Here is a 19,364-nt window from a genome sequence, read left to right as displayed (position 1 = left end):
ACAGGGTGCTGTCTGTCTTCCAAAGCACCAGTGACCAGGCGCAACTTGTAAATTGTACGGGAATGCACACAAACACGTGTGCTCACACTTTCTTTAGCTTTCTTTCTATGACCCCCCTTGAACTGTCAGATAACAAGGCCATTTTACACACACACACACACACACACACACACACACACACACACACACACACACACACACACACACACACATCTGGTTGACATTCAACATACAGCCAGCTGTCTTTTGGCCGATTTATGAGCATTCACCTTCTAAGTGAAAGAACATGGTTTGTTTAATGGTGCAGGTGTCACTGTCTGTGAACATGTGTGTCGACGTGTGTGTGTGTGTGTGTGTGTCTAGCGGTCAGTCTTCCTCTCCTGTTTTGTGCTGTATGATCACTGCAGATCCTCAATGTTGTGATATGTTATTTCCTCTTAAAATCAGAGTGATTGTTTTGTTTTCTTTTAAAAACTTCACATATATGTTCAATCTCACTGTCGTGTGTGTGTGTGTGTGTGTGTGTGTAATAGGATTTCAGTTTAATTGGCAAAAAAAAAACAATGTACACTCTGTCACCTTTTATTTTTGACTCTGGTAATTTGTGTACGTGTGTGTATTTGTATGTGTGTGTGTGTGTGTGTGTGTTTATGGTCGATGGATGCAGCCATGCAGTGCCGGTAAATCCCATGGCTGTCTTGGTCTTTACTCTCAGACGTGGACTGCATACAGACACATTATTATACACACACACACACACACACACACACACACACACACACACACACACACACACACAGGCTCCCTCTTGCTCACTGTCTGCACACAACACAAATCCCTGTGTCCACCACACCTCCTCTCACCGGATCCCTTTCTTCCTCCACATCCTCCTCATCCTTTCTATCCCTTCTCTCGCCTTCAGGTCTTTCCTTCATGCTCCTCTCCTCTACTTCATTTAATTGCTTTCTTTTTTCTCTTCTCTCTCTTTCCAACAATTTCTCCGTCTCCACACTGACCTTTTCTTTACCTCTGCTAATGTGCATGAGAGTAATATCTTTCATTAGTACCAATCTGTCTATGAATATGTCACACTCACACAGTAGCGCTCCATCTTCCCTGTGCTGCAGTGGCCCTCTGGGGACGCTGGGCTAGAGGATAGAGACATGCTGTACATGCCTAGGTGTGTGTGTGATAGTGTGTGTGATAGTGTGTGTGTGTGTGTGTGTGTGTGTGTGTGTGTGGACGCTCTCCCTCACTGGGGGGAAGGGAGTTTCTATCAGTGAAGGAATTTTTTACTGCATGCTCTGAGGATTGGATCTTTGGGGATTTGGCTTTGTGTGTGTGTGTGTGTGTGTGTGTGTGTGTGTGTGTGGCTGGAGGTAGCAGAGTAAATGAATGGGTCCCATGTGAATCGATGAATTGGGAAGGCGTTGTTATTTTGGATGGAGGATGGCTGTGCGACGGGGGAGTGCTGTCTCTTTCTTGGCCTCTGTTTATCTCTTGCTGTCTCACTTTTCCTTTCTTTAGAAAGAAGCATTCCATCAAATTATAATTGGACACCAATTAGGCACCAATCACAATGGTTGATTGATGACTTAAATACATGGTAATTTGGTAAACAAGTTACCATATCAACTGCCGGATCACATCAGGACCACATTTGTTGTTGTGTTTTTTGCTCATATGTCATTTAACAGTAATTGAAAATGGTTGTCTTTAATTTTGACAGTGAAGAAGAAGCCCACTTCATTATTTTTTAACTGACAGCTCACAAACATTAATTTCTGAAATTGTATTGTGTATATTTTATTCAAAATTGTTTAACACAAAGGGTGTTCATGGTTCAGACAGATTAGTGACCAGCTCAGTTATTGACAGTAGCACAGACCAATATGTGATATGTATGTTCACATGTACACATGAGCCAGGAGTATCATGTGGCCATCTTAAGTCCATGTTGAGCACAGTGACGTATTAATATTTCATTGTTCAGGCTTGTGTGCGCTATTGCAGTGTAGCATGTAAAATGGCGTCTTAGGAAGCAGGAAGTGTGTAAATTGGAGGGTATATGTACATGTCGATAGATAGATAGTGTCAGCAAAGCGAGTCTTCTGTCCGTGCCAGTCTTGTTGACCCCCCACGACACACACACACACACACACACACACACACACACACACACACACACACCATCACTCTCTGTCTCTGCCTGTAGCTCCCTCCACTGACGGTCTGTTAAATAGAACGTAATTAGCTACTGAGCCAACACCACAGCCCAGAGACACCAGTCATAAATCAGCTGTGTCTGTTTGTGTGTTTCAAGTGAGTCTTTGTATGTCCGTGTCAAGTGAAAGTGTTTGTAGTTGTGTGGAAGGAAGAGGAAAACAAAGCAAAGCCATGTTAGTAGATGGACTATTTGTGACCCGTGCTGTTTTTTTAACAAGAGAGAGACGCATGAAGGGGCTGAGCGGAAGACAGGCAAGGATGGATGAAGGGATCAATACATGTAAGGATGACTGAATGGATGGTGGGATGGATGGGTGGGTATATGGAGGGGCAGAGAAGAAGGCAAAGGATGAAAGGATAGAAATAATGAGGAAGAGAGGAATAAAATAGAGGGAAAGATGAAGGGATGATTGTAGAGTGAGAGGGATTTAAAATTGAAAGAATAGGAGGGAAGTGAAGGATGGAGAAGAGTGGAGGAATGAATGAAGGTAATGGAGAAAGGGGGGAGCAAATAAAAGGATGGGGGTGACAGGGGAAGAGCTGATGGATAGAGAGATGGAAAACAAGTGCCCTTCACTTTAGGGTTAGATTGGAATAGATCCACTTGGCCAAATCCCAGTGGCCACTTGTCATTAAACGCTACCAATTAGGTGGCGTGTGTGAGTGTGTGTGCGTGTATCTGTGTGTGTGTGTGTGTGTGTGTGTGTGTGTGTGTGTGTGTGTGTGTCTGCCATGCTTGAATTGTGCCATAGATTAAACCAGTCAGTGTGAGAGAACATAATAAGAGGGTAATAGAATATATACACTCAAATGAATAGAGGCACAGCATGCATTATGAAACTGATGTGGCTGATGGATTTGAAGGATATATTATGAAAACAGTCACATACATGTTTGGTTCAGGGAGCAAGTAGGAATCTCCAGCAGCAGAGTAAGTGTGCATGAATCCATCATAGTCATGTCTCGTCCTGCAAGCATCAGCACTGCAGCAGCCGCAGCAGCCTGTTGTTTCCAGTGTTACATAGAAATCAAATGGTAGATTTGAATTCAAACATATCCTCCTATTGGTGAATTACTTCACAGTTTTGATGATTAATACCATCATTATTTTTAAGATAAAGTAAATTCCTGCCTATTTTATAATCTACTGCACAAAACTTGTAATTGCTTTTGATGGCATTTGCTGCATTATGAATGTGAGCTTTGCTTGCACACAGTGAAAAACCCATTAGTGGTCTTCTTATGGCGCTTTATTTCGTACAGTATATGCACTCACACTCACACACATTCACAGACACAAGCACACACCTACACACACACAGATTCACACACAAATCTCCTGAGAGAGCTAGTCAAATGGTGAAACGCTTCGTCGTTCTACGGGTCACTGAATCCACATCTCTCTTCTCTCCCTCCCTCCTCTTCCACTGTCCCTCCCTCTCTTCTATTTCTCTCTCTTTCACTGGCTTCCCATCTTGCTGACTCCCCCCCTCGCTGACTCCCCCCCTCGCTCTCATTTCTGTAACCTGCTGCAGTTAATTGAAAGCCAATGGTGTGAGAATATGGCTCTTTGACAGAGAGTGTGTCAGGGCGCAAGGTCTTCTCTCTCTCTCTCTAAAATCACAGAAATATATGTGAGGACAGATTAAAGCAGAGCAGGAATCCCTGCCAGAGCAGTTTTATCATATCGTTAATACTGCTGTTGTGTGTAACTCAGTTTGTCAGGAAATCTGCTTGTTTGAATTGTAGCTTCATAAATACCAGAGAATTACATTGACACATAGGAATATTTAATGACAATAAATCACTGTGTGGGGTTGTGAGATTGTTAATGGGAGATGAAAGAGGAAAAAATAGATTCTGATACACATATTCACTTTTCAGTTTTTGTACTGTTCTATCTAATCTTTGCTTTTTTGTGAAATGTTGGAGAGTTTCACCTCTTCTGGCCTCCAGCAATAATTAAAAATAAATCTAAAGTTTGGAGGGGAAATGAAACGTGACAAAGGGTCCCAACTAGACGCCGCTGTTTTATAATGGGTCACAAGCCTTAAACATTGGGAACAACTAGTTTAATCTTAAATAATGTATTATATTTTATAAACGTATTTGTTTTTTTGTGTAAAATCGGAAAAGTAACAACAACTGTTAGATAAATGTAGTGGAGTGGAAAAAGTACAATATTTCCCTCTGAATTGTTGTGAAGTAGAAGTATAAAGTAGCATTAAATGGAAATAAACATGTAAAGTACAGGCACCACTTTCCAACACTGGTGCTTGGTAATAACTCTCTCCTCTTTACTATAAATTCCTTTCAGTCTGTTATATGGATATGTGGTATTTCTTCTGGGGAAGAATGATAGAGAGTCAGAAAAGTGTGTAGAAAAAGTTAAGTCGAAGGATGTGAAGTACTGTTTGGCTGAGAACGGCAGACAGGAAGAACCTGCTGTGTTGAAGTAAGAAATGAGAGAGCGAGGAGAACAGAAGGAGAAAGAAGTGAGATTTAGAAAAGTTGAAGTTAAAAGGAGAAAACGAGTGAGGAGAATCTGAGCGCAGGAAAGATGGAGCATATATAAATATAATTTTTGGAGCTGAATGCCACAGGGAATTGAGCAGCAAGAAAGCAAATGAACCACTCCCTATCCAGATGTTGCTACATATGTAAACAGCAGTTTGTGTGTGTGTGTGTGTGTATGTGTATGTGTGTTGATGGGTGTGTAATCGAGTTCTATTCTGCAATTAGCATATTTGCCATGGTTGCACTGTGGCAAACTGGAAGGGTGTAATTATAGATCCATGTGTCCATGCACACGTGCCACCATCCTTTCTGTCCTTCCTCATCTCCTTATACGTATCCATTTAAACTATTTGGTGTTCATGATATTGTTTTTACAGTGATACAGTATAGTTTTAGTTTTAATGTATTAATTTGATTGATGGACTGTCTCCCTCTTTTCCTCTGTCTCTCTTCTGTCCTCTCTTAGAGCTGCACAAAAGTTGAACTTAGCGTCCAAGAAGAAGAAGCAGAAGACCGCTGCGGTCACAGCCCCAGTGACATCAGCATCACCGTCATGTGACCCCCCTCTGTTCCCCACCAATTTTAGCTCCGCCCTGTTGATGGCGCCTCCCCCAGCTCCACCCTGCCTTCTCCGTGCAGCCAACAAAATCAAAGATACCCCTGGACTTGGAAAGGTAAAGAATAAATATATTTCATTTGGCTGTAGTGTTGGAGGGAAATCCACAAAGTCTACCTTAAAACATATAGTTAGTATTTCTTTTTAATTCATGTAAATAACAATCAAAGACAAAAGCCTTTTTCAAAACATGGAGTATGCATGTGCTGGTTTGGTCATCATGTTTGAGAACAGTGGGATTAACCTCCATTCATTTTGGATATTCATTCACTTTTATCTCTATCTTTGGTACTTGGGGCTATTATGATTTGGTTTATTTCATATCACTTTCAAAATGGAGAGTTGACTTACGGTTGTGTGTTTACTGTTTGAGACTAGCTGTTGCCATTTATGTTGGATACCTGGGTATGGGCCTGAAGTGCTTGTAATGCAGATCACTTGTAATTCATACATTTTTTTAAGCAGCTGCTCAGCAAACGTCTCGGCTCAGTTAAGACTATCTCAGTCACATTTGGCATGTTATAAAGTTTGTTATCATAGATGTCCACTCTGACTCATCTCCGTTGGCTTGGTTTTGGCACCTGCCTAAAGTAACTGTACAGTAACTGCGTCAAAGCACCTGAATCTACGAGAAGTCAAGCGCTTTATTTCTTTAAAAAAACAGCCAAGTCCAGTCTCTGTGGTAATAAGTCTGTTCAGTTGATGCCAAAGTTACTGTTTGTTAATCTGTTAGTTTTATCAGTGTAACTTTTAGTTATTTGTCGTTAGTGTACTGAGATTTTGATTTTAAGTCGCCTTATTCCATTTTGTGGAGTATGGAGACACTGGTGTGATGACAAAAAAAGTGTTGTTTTTAATGATTCATTTTATTTATGTCTATCTATATTTCAGTGACATTATTTACTGTCAATCAAATACATTTGAAAGTGATTTGGTTTTATGCACTGGAATGTTCTAAAATATTGATCTGTAGTATTTTATCATGACCTTGGCCATTTCATCTGAATGTTTGTACTGGTGTGTGTGTGTGTGTGTGTGTGTGTGTGTGTGCGTCTGTCTGCCCCTGCTGTACCATGCCGGAATGTGGCCTAATGGTTACCACGGTAACACATCTTAGGCTGACAAAAGTCATCTGTCACCATTGCCAACGGTTGGTGAAACCGGTATGTGTGTGTGTTGTGGATGTGGGGGGGGGTTTCATGCTTCTCAAGTGTGTGCAATATTGATCGTCCATGTAATGAGTTTTTAGTGCCCCCTCCTCCACAGTTTGAGCGAGAGGCTCACTGACTCTGTGTGTGACCGTGTGTGTGTGTGTGTGTGTGTGTGTCCTCACTGATAGAAAATGTATGAGTATGGAGAACAAAATCAAGCAGCAGTGACCATTACCATACACTGAGAGGGAAAGAGACCCCACATGTGTCTGTGTGTACTTGCATGCTTGTGTGAAAATATTATTTTCTTGTCACTATGTAATTTTCTTTTCTTTCTCGCCTTTATTGGACAGTTGATAGTGAAGATGCAGACAGACACAAGGGGAGAGAGGGGGGCATGACATGCAACAAAGGCTGGAGTCAACCAGGGCAGTTGTAGTTATGAAACATGCGCTGTAACCATTCATTTACCGGCACGTATCTTCACTATGTAATTTTAAGTATGTGTGAAAATGTGTGTGTGACATTTATATTAAATACCAGATGAGAGGACAAACCCACCCACTCATGTCAATTGAATTGAATTAGTAATGTTACTTGTGTGAAGCGAAATCCAGAATGACACTAACAAACACTTTAGTCAGAAAATACTGATGAATCTTCATTACCAATATTTGATCTTAATACCACACACTCACAATATTGTTGTTCCGGTATAACTCATGATCTTTGCCACTGCTATTAAATAAAGCACATTTCGGATAACAACAAATATTATTTATAAGATATTTCTACATTTTACAGTAAAATCAATTGTTAAAGCTGCAAAGACAATGCATGTACAGAAATGTGACTATACCCATGTGGAAGGAAACCTCTGTTCCTGCTATTTTGAACAAAATCTACTGTAAAATTAGAAAACTATACTTTCAAATGAGAAGCATTTATATTCAAAGTCTAGAAATGTCTCAATCATATTTAGTTTCTGTCTTTGTATTTTATTTGTCTTTTCGTACAACGGTTTATTTTATGTGCTGTGTTTTTTCACTTTTTCACTTCGTCCCTCCTTTCAGCCTCTATCTTCATTTCTGTCCATATGGAGGTGACAGATGTCCCCTCAGTTGTCAGGGAGACTGATTCACACTCACATACTTACACTAACACACACACACACACACACACACACACACACACAACAGCCAAATAATACTTACAATATACACCCGCACCCAAAAAACACATATACAGTTTGAACCACATACACAAAAGCCTTCTTCACTCAGTCTGTCTCTCAGTCTGTCTCATTATATCATTCCACTATCATCTTCTGTGATCTTGTGAAATAAGTGATTAGCTTGTCTGGCCCGCCTTGCTGTCTACAAATGCCTGCTGCTGCTACTGTTTAATTACAACTGACAGACACCCCCCTTTTCACAATCATGTGGACTTCTCACAACAATCATTCTGGTGTGATCTCTGTCATGGTGGACCTTTGATTAAGGCCTCCAGTCGATGTAGCTACGTACCAACTTTGTCTTCCTGTTGCCCCGCTGGCAGCCTGCCCATCCTGAATCAACTGACGAGCGGAGAAGAGGAAAAAAAACAGTATCTGAAAAGCAGGCCAATTTAAAGAAGTTGTAGTTATTTCTTACATGTCTTTATTTAATTGTTAAAGGAATAGCTTTACCCTTGGGGAACTGCGCTTATTTGCTTTCTTGCCATGAGTAAGATGAAAATATCAATACCACTCTCATATCTGTCCGTTAAATATGAAAAGGAGGGAAAACAACTAGCCTGGCTCCCGGCCCCTGTTAAACCACTAGTCGTTGTTTTGCTACCTTTGGACAAAACCAGCTGTTTCCTCCTGTTTCCAGTCTTTATGCCAAGCTAGCCTTGTTCCTGGCTGTAAATTCTTTAATTCTGAATGCTAATTTTTGAATTCCCTGTTTAACCAGACATGTTTGCTGATAAGTGGTTATTGCTGTGGTTTGTAAAGAAATGGGGAATAAAAGAAGGAGAGGACATGGTACCAAGACAGGAAGATATTCTGGTATTTGGAACATAACAAGCCTCTCCTGTGAAATCAATTGAAGCTTGCCAAGACCTAATCAAACACACTCTCACACACCCTACACACACACACACACACACACACACACACACTCACGCAAACATATGGGAAGAAAATGGCTGTGGTGACATTTCTCCAGTAAAAATGTCACCTGCAGTGGGGGTCGGCTCCCTGCTGAAATGGCATTTGCACACATTTACACTCACACACACGCACACACACATGCATGCACACAGGCCTGCATGCTCACAAATTCATAGGATTATAGTGTACAATGAAAGATGTCAAGGAAGCGGCAAAGCCCCCGGTGGAAGTGTATACGATACATTACACCCTGCAGAATACATGGGCTTGTCTGCGAGTGTGATGGGGGGTTAGTGTTCTCCACGATGTTAATATGGCAGAAAACAGATTGAGACATCACACCTAAAGCCAGGGGAAATCAACCTGCACAGGTCAGATGTGCTGCTGTGTGTGTGTGTGTGTGTGTGTGTGTGTTACATACAGAAAAAGAGAGAGAGAGTTCAACCTCATTTCATCCAGGGATGTCAAATTAAATAGAATCCCTCAGTGGCTCTTTCTGACTGGCATCTGTATCTCAAACTCCCCTCTGTTATTTCTATACACGGTGCGTCTCTACATGTTGTTGGTAAGCGCCGTCTCACTTTAATCAAATCAGCCAGCTGGGAGCCCTCTGTTCAGATCCCTGACTGCAGGGGGAGATGTGTATCAGTCGAGGAAATTAAGCCGTGTATGTATTACCGCTTAGAAAACCAACTGCAGAGTCACACAGAAATACAGTAAAGACATATTTCTAAAGCTGTCAGATGAAAACTGAAGACATTAAAGATACTGAGGGTTTGAATAAAAGAATAAATCAGTGGTTCAATAAAATCGATCTTCGTCTGTAATTAAGAAAGACATCTTATTTTCTGGCTGTGTTATATGCGTCTTGAATTATTGGGTCCAAAATGGGTTTAATCAGCTATGGGCTTCATGAAAGTTCACAAACTGGTATCAGTGCGTGTCATTCAGCTTCAGTTGAGATAAACTAATGCTTGTTTGACTGCTCGATGATGGAATTATAATTATTTTTCGCTGCCCAAATGGCATACATTAACTGTCATTTCACTTTACTGGAAGAACTTAGCTCTAGGGACGGCAATGTCAGTCTGTTTGTTGGTCGATCCACCACTTTGATCCAGAGTGAATCTCAATCTCAAATCCAATATCTCAACAACTACTGGAAGGATTGTCATGAAATTAAATTGTCATGAATTTGTAGTAACTTTGGTGATCCCGTAATTCATCTTGTGCCATCATCAGGTCAAATTTGTAATTTGTCCAATACTTTGGTTTATGTCCAAATACCTGCAAAAGGTGAACATGGTTAGTGCATTATTATAGCATCAATAGAGCCATGGCTTTATGGATGGCAATGTCAGTCTGTCAGTCAGTGTGACTGAAATATCTCAACAACTATTGGATGGATTTGTGTTCCCCACAGGTTAAATTGTAATGTCTTTTTGACCACTTAACATTTCCTCTACTGCCATCATCAGGGAAAAATGACCACTTTGTCCAGTTCTTTGGTTTATAAACTAATGACACTCCCAGGCAGTCCCTGCTGTACTTTGTTTTGTGCTAATTAGCAAATGTGACTCTCTGTCTTGTTCCAGGCTGGATCACAAACACATGAGCCATGTCAAAGTTGCCTCAGGGCTTACACATTCATCTTTAAGCTGTCTGCTGCACTTCATCCACTGTTCTGTAACATAAGTGATCTACACACAGTTTAACATTTCTGAAGAGAGATGAGAAATATTATTAAAAGTGTTACGAGAGCTAATATGGGTAGCTTTCTCCTCTCTTTTCTCCCCTCTGTAATCTGTGACTCATCTCTCTCATCTACTGTATGGTAAGTCTTATCTGTTGCCTATCCACTCCTTTATCCCACCCTCTCTGCTCTTCTCCATATATGAATGACAATGAAGGACTGTGGGAGTTTTTTTCTTCACCTCTTTCATCTCTGCAGCCAACATTTTGCACACACACGCACACACACACACACACACACACACACACACACACACACACGCACACACACACACACACACACACACACACACTTACAGATTGCGACTTGACCTTGGGGGAAAATGATACTATGACAGCTAATCAATTTTTAATAGCAGCTACTACGATCCCTCTCAGGCCACAAGCTGTGTGCGTCTGTCATGAGTGAGCATGTGCAAGTGCATTTTCCACGGACATTTGTGTGTCTTCATGCCTATCTGGGTGTCTGTGTGTCTTGTATCTAAATGAGTGAGTGAGTCTGTTATGGGAATCCAGTGGCCACTATGTTCCACCTTGTAGCTGAAATATTAATGCTGTCAGTATTGGCAGGGCTTGCACATGACACACACACACGCACACACACACACACACACACACACACACACACACACACACACACACACACACACAGTGTCTGTGAGTCTGTAGATGCTGTCGTATCTTGCTCACAATGCTCAAATTGTAAAGCCTTCTGAGATTCATTTGTGATTTGGGGCTATATGAATTAAATTGATGTGACTTGAATTTAGTGATTTGGCAACAGACGTGAGCCACGTAATTTCAATCAATTTTACTCCTGACTGATCAATTTATAGCAATACGTGCTTCTGTCACTCACCATGACTGCAAGGGAGTAGGTTTGGTTTCAGAAGCGGAGGGACAATATTAATACACATTTGGTGCGAATATTTATGTATTTATCAAGAAGTGTGTATTTGGGATTGACTCAAAATAAACTACAGTGTCCATTTTCATCATAATAAAAGAACACAGTGCAACAACGTGGCTTATTTACTGTATGTGTTTTTAATAGGTCTATAGAAAAGAGGAAGAAGCTTTATCAGGCTTTTTATTGAATTGACAATAACGTAATATCAGCAGCGTTATGTAAGTATGTGTGTGACATTTTGTTGAGCATTAAATTTTGTTGTTTTTTTTGTTTTGTTGTCATAGCAAAATGACAATGCTTCGTTATTTCACCATCTCTGCTATAGAAGAGTTCTTTTAGGTAATATAGTGGCTCAACCTTGTAAACATGAATTCAAACCTCACAGCTGTTGGATCTCTGCAGTACATCCAACTGAGAACAGCCAACATGGATGTTATGATACTGTGAGCCGAGCCTAAATTAGTTAAAATTAGAATTGATCCGAGCCTGAACTTGCTATTCCCATATGGTATTTGTATCAATCTCTCTGTACATGTGTTTGCACGAATGTGTGTTTCTGCAGTCTTTGGGAACCAATTAGAGCTCAGTCTCAGTCTCTTATTGATTTCCTAGCCAATAGTAATGAAGCACTGCTGTGAGGGACTATTGAACGACCTTCTCTCAGTTCAGGATTGTTTGTTGCTGTTTAGGTGAATTCCTTTACTTAAATTGCCTTCATTGTGCCTTCATGGCTTCATGAGTGTGGTGTATAAAATGGAGGAACAGGAAACTCTACTGTATATCCAAGAGAGTGTATTAGGGGTCAGGTCAATTTCTCCGGGAAAAAAAATGTGACTCGTTGCCTCAACATCTGTCATGGCATGTACCCTTGAGCATGGAAATTAACCCTCAAGCTGTTCGAGGCGTGATCAGCAGACCTATGTGTCAGACACAGTGGTATTATAGTTTACAGACACAGCTTACACTTAACATGTTAAATGTATTAATTATACATGCTTAGACACACATTACAGCAGAACACAGATATCGATTGTTCTCCAAAGCAATGAAGAAGTTAAATATCCACGCAGAGAGTCAAAGAAACACTCTTCTCTAGCATCTCTTCCTCATTCCTGTTTTTTTTCTTGGCCTTCGTTTCAGCAGCTCACCACCCTGCATCGGTACTCACTGCAGCATGAAGTGTGGGAGAAAAAGGAAGTATAGAACGGATAATAGGAAGAGGCTGTGATTTGTCTCGTCATTTGTTCTGAGGAAGGGAGAGACAGTGAGACAGGGAGACAGGGAGAGGAGGGAGATGAGGTAAAGAGACAATGGAGGGAACGGGAGGGAAAAGAGTGGGTGGACAGTGCTATCGAGCAAAAAAACGACGTTTCTCAAACATAAAGAGAGATTGAAGAAGGGAAAGGTCTTGTGGAAGTGGGAAGAAAAAGAGGAGAGGAAGACAGGGATGAAGGGATAAGGGAGGATCACTATGATTGTTGTGTTATCTGGAGAGTTATTAGTGACCTATTTCTCTCTCACTATTTTCCTTCATCACTCTTCTGAAACAACCACCACTAACTCTGTCTTTCTTTCTCTTCCTTCTTCTTCATTAGAAGAACAAAGAGTCCATTAGCTGTGTGTTCTTCCTGCATATGTGTGCCTGCATGTCATCTTTACTGCAGCACTTTGCCACATGTATTGATTCACCAGTGGAACTAGGCCAAGGATCCTCTGAGAATATTGTGAATGTGGGTTTGATTACACCATAGACCGTATAAAAAAGATCTTTATATACAGTCCATGGATTGTACATATAGACAAACAATTATACAACTGAGGTGGACTTAAACTGTTGAGTGTTGAGCATCACAATCAAAAGGTGAAGTTTTTTTTGTTTCTGGGGTCAAATTTATTATTAAATTCTCATAGCCAAAAAAAAAAGCCGGAAAAATTGCTGAGGCATCATTTTCCCTGGTGGTCATCACCAGAGAGCTTTGATAGTTTGAAAAAAGGAGAATTGAGGTTAATGACCCCATGTGTGACTCTTGCCATTTCACATACACCCTCAATATTTTGAGAAACGGACATGGAATCACATTATAGCTCCATTTATACCTCAAACACAAACACACTCACACACACAGGCATCCCTCTTACCTTTCACATTCAGGACATGAGGAGGAAATGGGCTCTCAGGGGGGGAGATTTTATGAGTTACGCCTTGTAAAGCGTGCAACGGTAAAATCCTTCCCCCCAGGCTCTTACTGATGTGATGGGCTCTTTTATTGGGGTCAAGAGAGGGCGCAGCACTGAATCTAAGTGTGAGTTTGTGTGTGTGTGAGAGAGAGAGAGACAGAGAGAGAGAGAGAGAGAGAGAGAGTAGTGCTAACTCTTGACCTGACATTAAGCCTTAGTATCTTAGGTTTCCCAGGTCACATGTTTATTGTATTCAGGTGGCATCTCAGTTTATCTCACACCCTCATCTATGGACACACTTTTAAATGTACACACACAAAGGCACAATTACCTTCATCTGAGAAAGACTTCAACACAAGCACTCTCTCATACATACCCATTCACTCACACAATTTATTGAACCGACTCTCTTAAATGGCCTATGGTCATTTAATGATGCAACCAAAGGAAAGCCTGTTAATGCACTGCATGGTGTGTGTGTATGTGTGTGTGTGTGTGTGTGTGTGTGAAGATAGAGAGATGTGCAACAGCAACATAGTAAGAGCTCTTAGAATGTTATTTGCCTTTGTGCTTTTTACATGGCAGTATATTAGTTACCAGCAGGCTTTTATGCTTTTATTTTTTTATGAAACACTTATCATTCCAGGTGAGTCCGCTAAGTATAACACAACCTTGTTGGTTCTTCGCTCCAGGACCGTGAAATGATTTATAGCAAATCATTTGTACCAAAGAGGATGTAGATTTTTAAATCTCTTCTGTAGAAAATTGCTTTATATACGTGTGTTTTTGATATTATCTAGCAGTACAGTAACGTAGTAGAGGATGATTAATTAATAATCCAATTTACTTGAAAAATACAGTCAAGCTCAGACATGAATATACTGTGCTGTATATAACATTTTTCTTTCTTGTCACTGTCTTGTGTTCATTGTTTACCCATTTTTATTCATGATGGCATCCCTGTTCTCAGCTAATGTGTCTGTAAGTAAATAAATATATAGCTGAACTCACTGACAGTCCTCCCTTTATTTTGTGAATGCTCTATCTCCGAGTGCAGTGGGCTTTGGAGTGTTTTGGGATTACTGTGCGATTCGTAATCCCATGGTGGTGTTTAACTGGAAGCGCAGTGCAAAAATCACACTTCAGACGATGATTCATCTGCGCTAACAAGCACAAACAGACAAAAGATCTCTCCTCCTCTCTCTCCCTCCCTCTTAGGAGCCACATAAACACAGTAGTCTTTTCATCTACCATGCACCTCTGAGCTCTGTCGACGAAATCCCACCCTGTTTAGTAAACACATGGTAAAATGAAATGTCACAGAATGTCTTAAAGATTTTTTTTTGTCACAGTACACTATTAGGTAAGGTCGAGCTTACACACATTTAGTAATGTCACAATATAGTATAAGTGAGAGTATCCTGTGTATTATTATCCATCCATCCAGCCTTTGATTCTCCTTACCACACTTATCCTTTTCACGGTGTAGAGGTTTAGAGCCTATCCCACCATGCATTGGGGAGAGGCAGGGCACACACAGATTTAAAGGAAGTGGTCTATACATTTGTATCCTTTCAAGGACTGAGGGTCAGACTGAACCTGCAATGGCTCCCTAAAAGAGGCAGTCTACTCTCACAGAGGCCAAAACTAATGATGCATTCGTGCAGTTTCTGTCAACTTATAACGTCAAGAATGTAACGTTGAGAAATTGCATATCTTCCGCCTGTCAGTCTGTGTATTGTATACCGCCAGCTCTGCTCTTTATAGTACATTCAGCTCTTTGCATCTGTCATGACTTAAACTGTCTTGTCCAATGTGTATTTTGTGTTGTCTGCATTACAAGCTGTATTCTTCACATTTTAAAATGCATTTTTATTGCATGTGAAGGACTGGAGGCAAATAATGGAAACCAATGATGGAATAAAAGGTTACTACCTGGATTTAAATGTTTACGTAGTCTTGTAGTTTAATGCAGTTTTATCAGCTCAGCTTTGTCAAAGGTGCCTTTAAACAAATCCTCCACACACACACATTGCAGCTTTTGTATTTAACATGTGTAGAAATAGAAAACGAGACATTGTGGTTTAACAAGCTGGCAGTCATACTATTTACTATTTAGTCATACTAAGAATATACTGACAATCCAGCAGCTATCGGAGCCTCAGTGACTGCACACAGCTCCCCACAGCACCTGACCTGAGAAGCACGGTCCTCCAACTCTAGTTAGCAAGCCAGCTAAGAACACACAACATGTGAATGAGACAACTCTATTAACTTCATTACTATCCTCACACGCTACAGAAATCATCCAATGTCACAGTGTAAATCTTAAATATATTTGATGATCAGGGCAGCTTAGAGACAGTTGGTGTGGTTAAGACTGAATCCATAAAGCACTCATTGCACCTGACACTCTGAACCAGTTGTCTGCTTTAACCAAGCCTCTCTCCCAATTGTCACAAGGGAAAATCTGGGGTAAATATTTTGGATAATCCTGAAGCATATAGCAGGAAAGATTTAGTGACAAACACGGAGAGAGGAAGACAAACAGACTGAATCAGAGAGCGATATAGGCAGTGAGAGACAAAAAACTTAAGAGAGATAAAGTCTAATTCACCCAGATGAGCCAGAGGAGGAGACAGAGAGCAATAATACACTGCTAGAAAGTACCTCAAACTTTAAAACATCTTGAACTAACAGAGAAATGTTAAAATGTTCTGGAACTGGCTCTGATTCGATGACGCAGCATTTTGCATCCTCTGATATCAAAGAAAACAACAGCAGCTGTCAGGCAGTAAATTGCGCCTGCTAACAGTTTGTGACAGGAGTGGGAGGAAAGGAAGAGCGAGAGGAGGAGAGAAAGCTGAAACAGGATTCCTGCACTTCAAGCTTTTGATATGTGGCAGTGAGCTGAACGTAGAGAGGAGGGGTGAAGAGAGAAAAAGGAAGGGATTTAGGAAAGAGGGAGAAAGAGATAACGAAAGAGTGACAGGTAAAGGCGGAGAAGGGAGGGGGGAGGGAGAAGAAGCACTGAGGGTGAATAAGATGATGACAGAGAGCATGAACATATTCATGCAAGTCTTAAAAGAACTAAAAAGCTGCATGTGGTGACTCTTTGGGAGTCTTTTGTGCAGATGAGTTCACAACAATCCCTCAATGAGTGATCAAATCTGTTTATAGTTTTGAGTTGGGTAGGTTTCCTCAGAAAATCTGTCTGTGCCCTGAAAATGTAGGTGGGTAAGAGTAAGCAGTGATGCCAACATGGCTAAAGTGACAAAGAAAACAATCAGAAACCAAAGCTTTATCAACAGAGCCACAGTACTAAGCAGATTGATAGATGAGTTATGGAGCTGCAAAGACATCACCAAAGTTTAAAAAAAGCTTTTAACAACTTTTAGCACTCACTTAGTACTATTACTTTAGTACTCTTTGCATTTATGAGTGTGTGCATTTTAATGGGAGGATTTTCTCTTCTGCATCTGTATCTGTATTGTGTTTTGTGAGGGATAAAGTTGCAAGTGTCTTTAGCCTGTTCTATTCTATTATACTCTGAAGTATCTGAATATCCATTATCTGCGTCTTACCCTCAGGTGAAAGTGATGGTGCGTGTGTGCCCAGTGTCTCAGTCGGATGCCGCCGAGTCCAGCTCCTTCCTTAAAGTGGACCCCAGGAAGAAACAAATCACCATCATGGACCCCTCAGCCAATCAGACACCAAGCGCAGCCTCCCAGAAAAGAGCGGGAGCCAATCAGGTCCCTCCAAAGATTTTCACCTTTGATGCTGCGTTCCCTCCTGATGCATCACAGGTAAGAAAAAACATTGTGAAATGAAATTTGATCATAACATTACACTGAAAGACAAAGTTTTATTCAAATAATTACAGATATACACAAAAACCAGGACTTGGGCTGCAAGTTGTAAATCCAAGTCAGAGATATTTGAAAGCTAAAATATCTGACTTGGCTAAAACAATCTTCAACAGTGTCGACAGACAAACTAGCTGCAAAGCCACCATCACTGGTACTTACATCTAAATAAAATTAAAAGTTAAAAAAATGGGATATTTTGGGAAATATACTTAAAATCCAGGAAGTCAACAAACAACATGTGACATGTTTGTTTGTGAGCTTTACTGGTGCTGGTAGCTGTATTTTTTAACTTTGGACAGAGACAGGCTTTCTAATGTTTCCCCTCTGCTTACAGTCTTCATGCTGAGCTAAGCTAACTGTCTCTTTGTTCTAGCTTCATACTTCAACACACAGACATGTGAGTTGTATTGATCTTATCATCTAACTCTCTGCAAGACAGCAAATAAGCACATTTCCCAAAATGTCAAACTATTCCTTTAGCAGTGATCGAGTCAGTTCAGATTAGCTAAAATGCTGTTTGTTTGAATTTGGTTTCACTAGTCAACCAACTGCTACAAACATGTAATACAAATAGCTGATTTTGGCTTAATTTCCATTTATCTGGTGTGACGAAGATGCTAGCAATGGGAGTAAGTATGTTGGAATAATGCACAAACGCTCCCAAGTTGGTATAACACATTAGTATGCTGTTTAGATGTAACATTCAATATGTAGGCTACCTGTAACTTCTGTCTTCTGTTTTCAGACTTGAAAATAAAAAGAATTGATATCTTTTTAACACTAAAAGGCAAAAAGACAACACCAATGCTCAAATGGCTCCAAGTGCATCTATACAGTCAGGTATAGATGTTGTTCCACTCTACCTACATCTCTCGTCATTCCTCTGTGTCTGTCTGCCTGTTGCTAGGCGGAGGTGTGTGCGGGAACGGTTGCCGAGGTGATTCAGTCCGTGGTTAACGGAGCAGATGGCTGTGTCTTCTGCTTTGGACACTCCAAGCTGGGTAACACTCACACACACACATGCACAAAGACTACAAAATCAGAGCAAGTGTGGCTTGTGAGTCATCTTTAGTGTGTGTGTGTGTGTGTGTGTGTGTGTGTGTGTGTGTGTGTGTGTGTGTGTGTCCGTCCGTCAGTGTGTCTTTCACTTGGCCGTCTCTCCAATGGCCCTCATCTATCAGAGAGAGAAAGAAGAGGATTAGTGTCTGCTAAAGCTGAAAGCATTCTCAGTCTGCTCTGTCTGTGTTTCTGTCTTCCTTTCTCCCTCTCTAATCCTTCTGAAGCTGCTTTTTAGAGAAGCTGTCTTAAAAAGGGTCAGGACCCCTCACTGCACACAGCAACATGTCTGAACCCACACAGATGCACTGGCACAATCAAAGACCCACCACACACACACACGGACAAGTTCTTCAACCCTGGGTCAGCCCCTGTTGTGTTTATCCCTGTACATGCACGCAGCATTATCCTTCTTGGCTTGTGATCTTCATACATGCAGTTGGAGTTTCTAAGTCCCCTTGAACTGCTGGCAGAATTTAAATGCTGCAGTTCAGCAGGGAACACCGCGTTAATGGCGGAGCTATTTACTGGAACAAACAAAATGCAAACCACTGTGTTTGCTTGCTGTTCTGCAGGGAATGTGTCCCTTGCTAAATCTGTAGTAAAAGTAAACTCATTTAGAAATATTTTATGAATTAATATGTTGGTCTTTCTAATGTGGCTTTTCAGTTAAAGAACATTGCATAATTGCTGAGGATGGGAACACGGCAACATCGATACAACAAAAGTCCAATGGGACAAGAAACATGAGCAGTCAGACAATTGGACAGTTTGTAAAAAAAAAGCAGTTTAGACAGATCCAACGTCCCTGGTTGGAGTCTTTGGAACCTTTGTTGAATGTCTTTCTTTAGCTCTCTCTCTCTCTCTCTCTCTCTCTCTCTCTCTCTCTCTCTCTCTCTCTCTCTCTCTCTCTCTCTCCTTGTTTCCTGTTGTG

The 19,364-nt window shown here is 40.9% G+C and overlaps 1 protein-coding gene across 1 annotated transcript in view; it reads left to right on the top strand.

Moving 5' to 3' along the window:
- Window positions 1-19,364, top strand: part of kif26ba (kinesin family member 26Ba) — a 77,893-nt gene that overhangs the window by 36,423 nt on the left and 22,106 nt on the right. The window contains exons 5-7 of the mRNA XM_070931163.1: window positions 5,210-5,417; window positions 17,096-17,311; window positions 18,282-18,375. Of these exons, the coding sequence (XP_070787264.1) occupies window positions 5,210-5,417; window positions 17,096-17,311; window positions 18,282-18,375 (518 nt within the window). The remainder of the gene's footprint in view (window positions 1-5,209; window positions 5,418-17,095; window positions 17,312-18,281; window positions 18,376-19,364) is intronic.

The sequence above is a fragment of the Enoplosus armatus genome, chromosome 1, assembly GCF_043641665.1.
Source record: "Enoplosus armatus isolate fEnoArm2 chromosome 1, fEnoArm2.hap1, whole genome shotgun sequence".
NCBI classification, from domain to species: domain Eukaryota; kingdom Metazoa; phylum Chordata; class Actinopteri; order Centrarchiformes; family Enoplosidae; genus Enoplosus; species Enoplosus armatus.
Note: the sequence above shows the minus strand (reverse complement) of the source record. Positions and strands in the feature narration are given on the sequence as shown.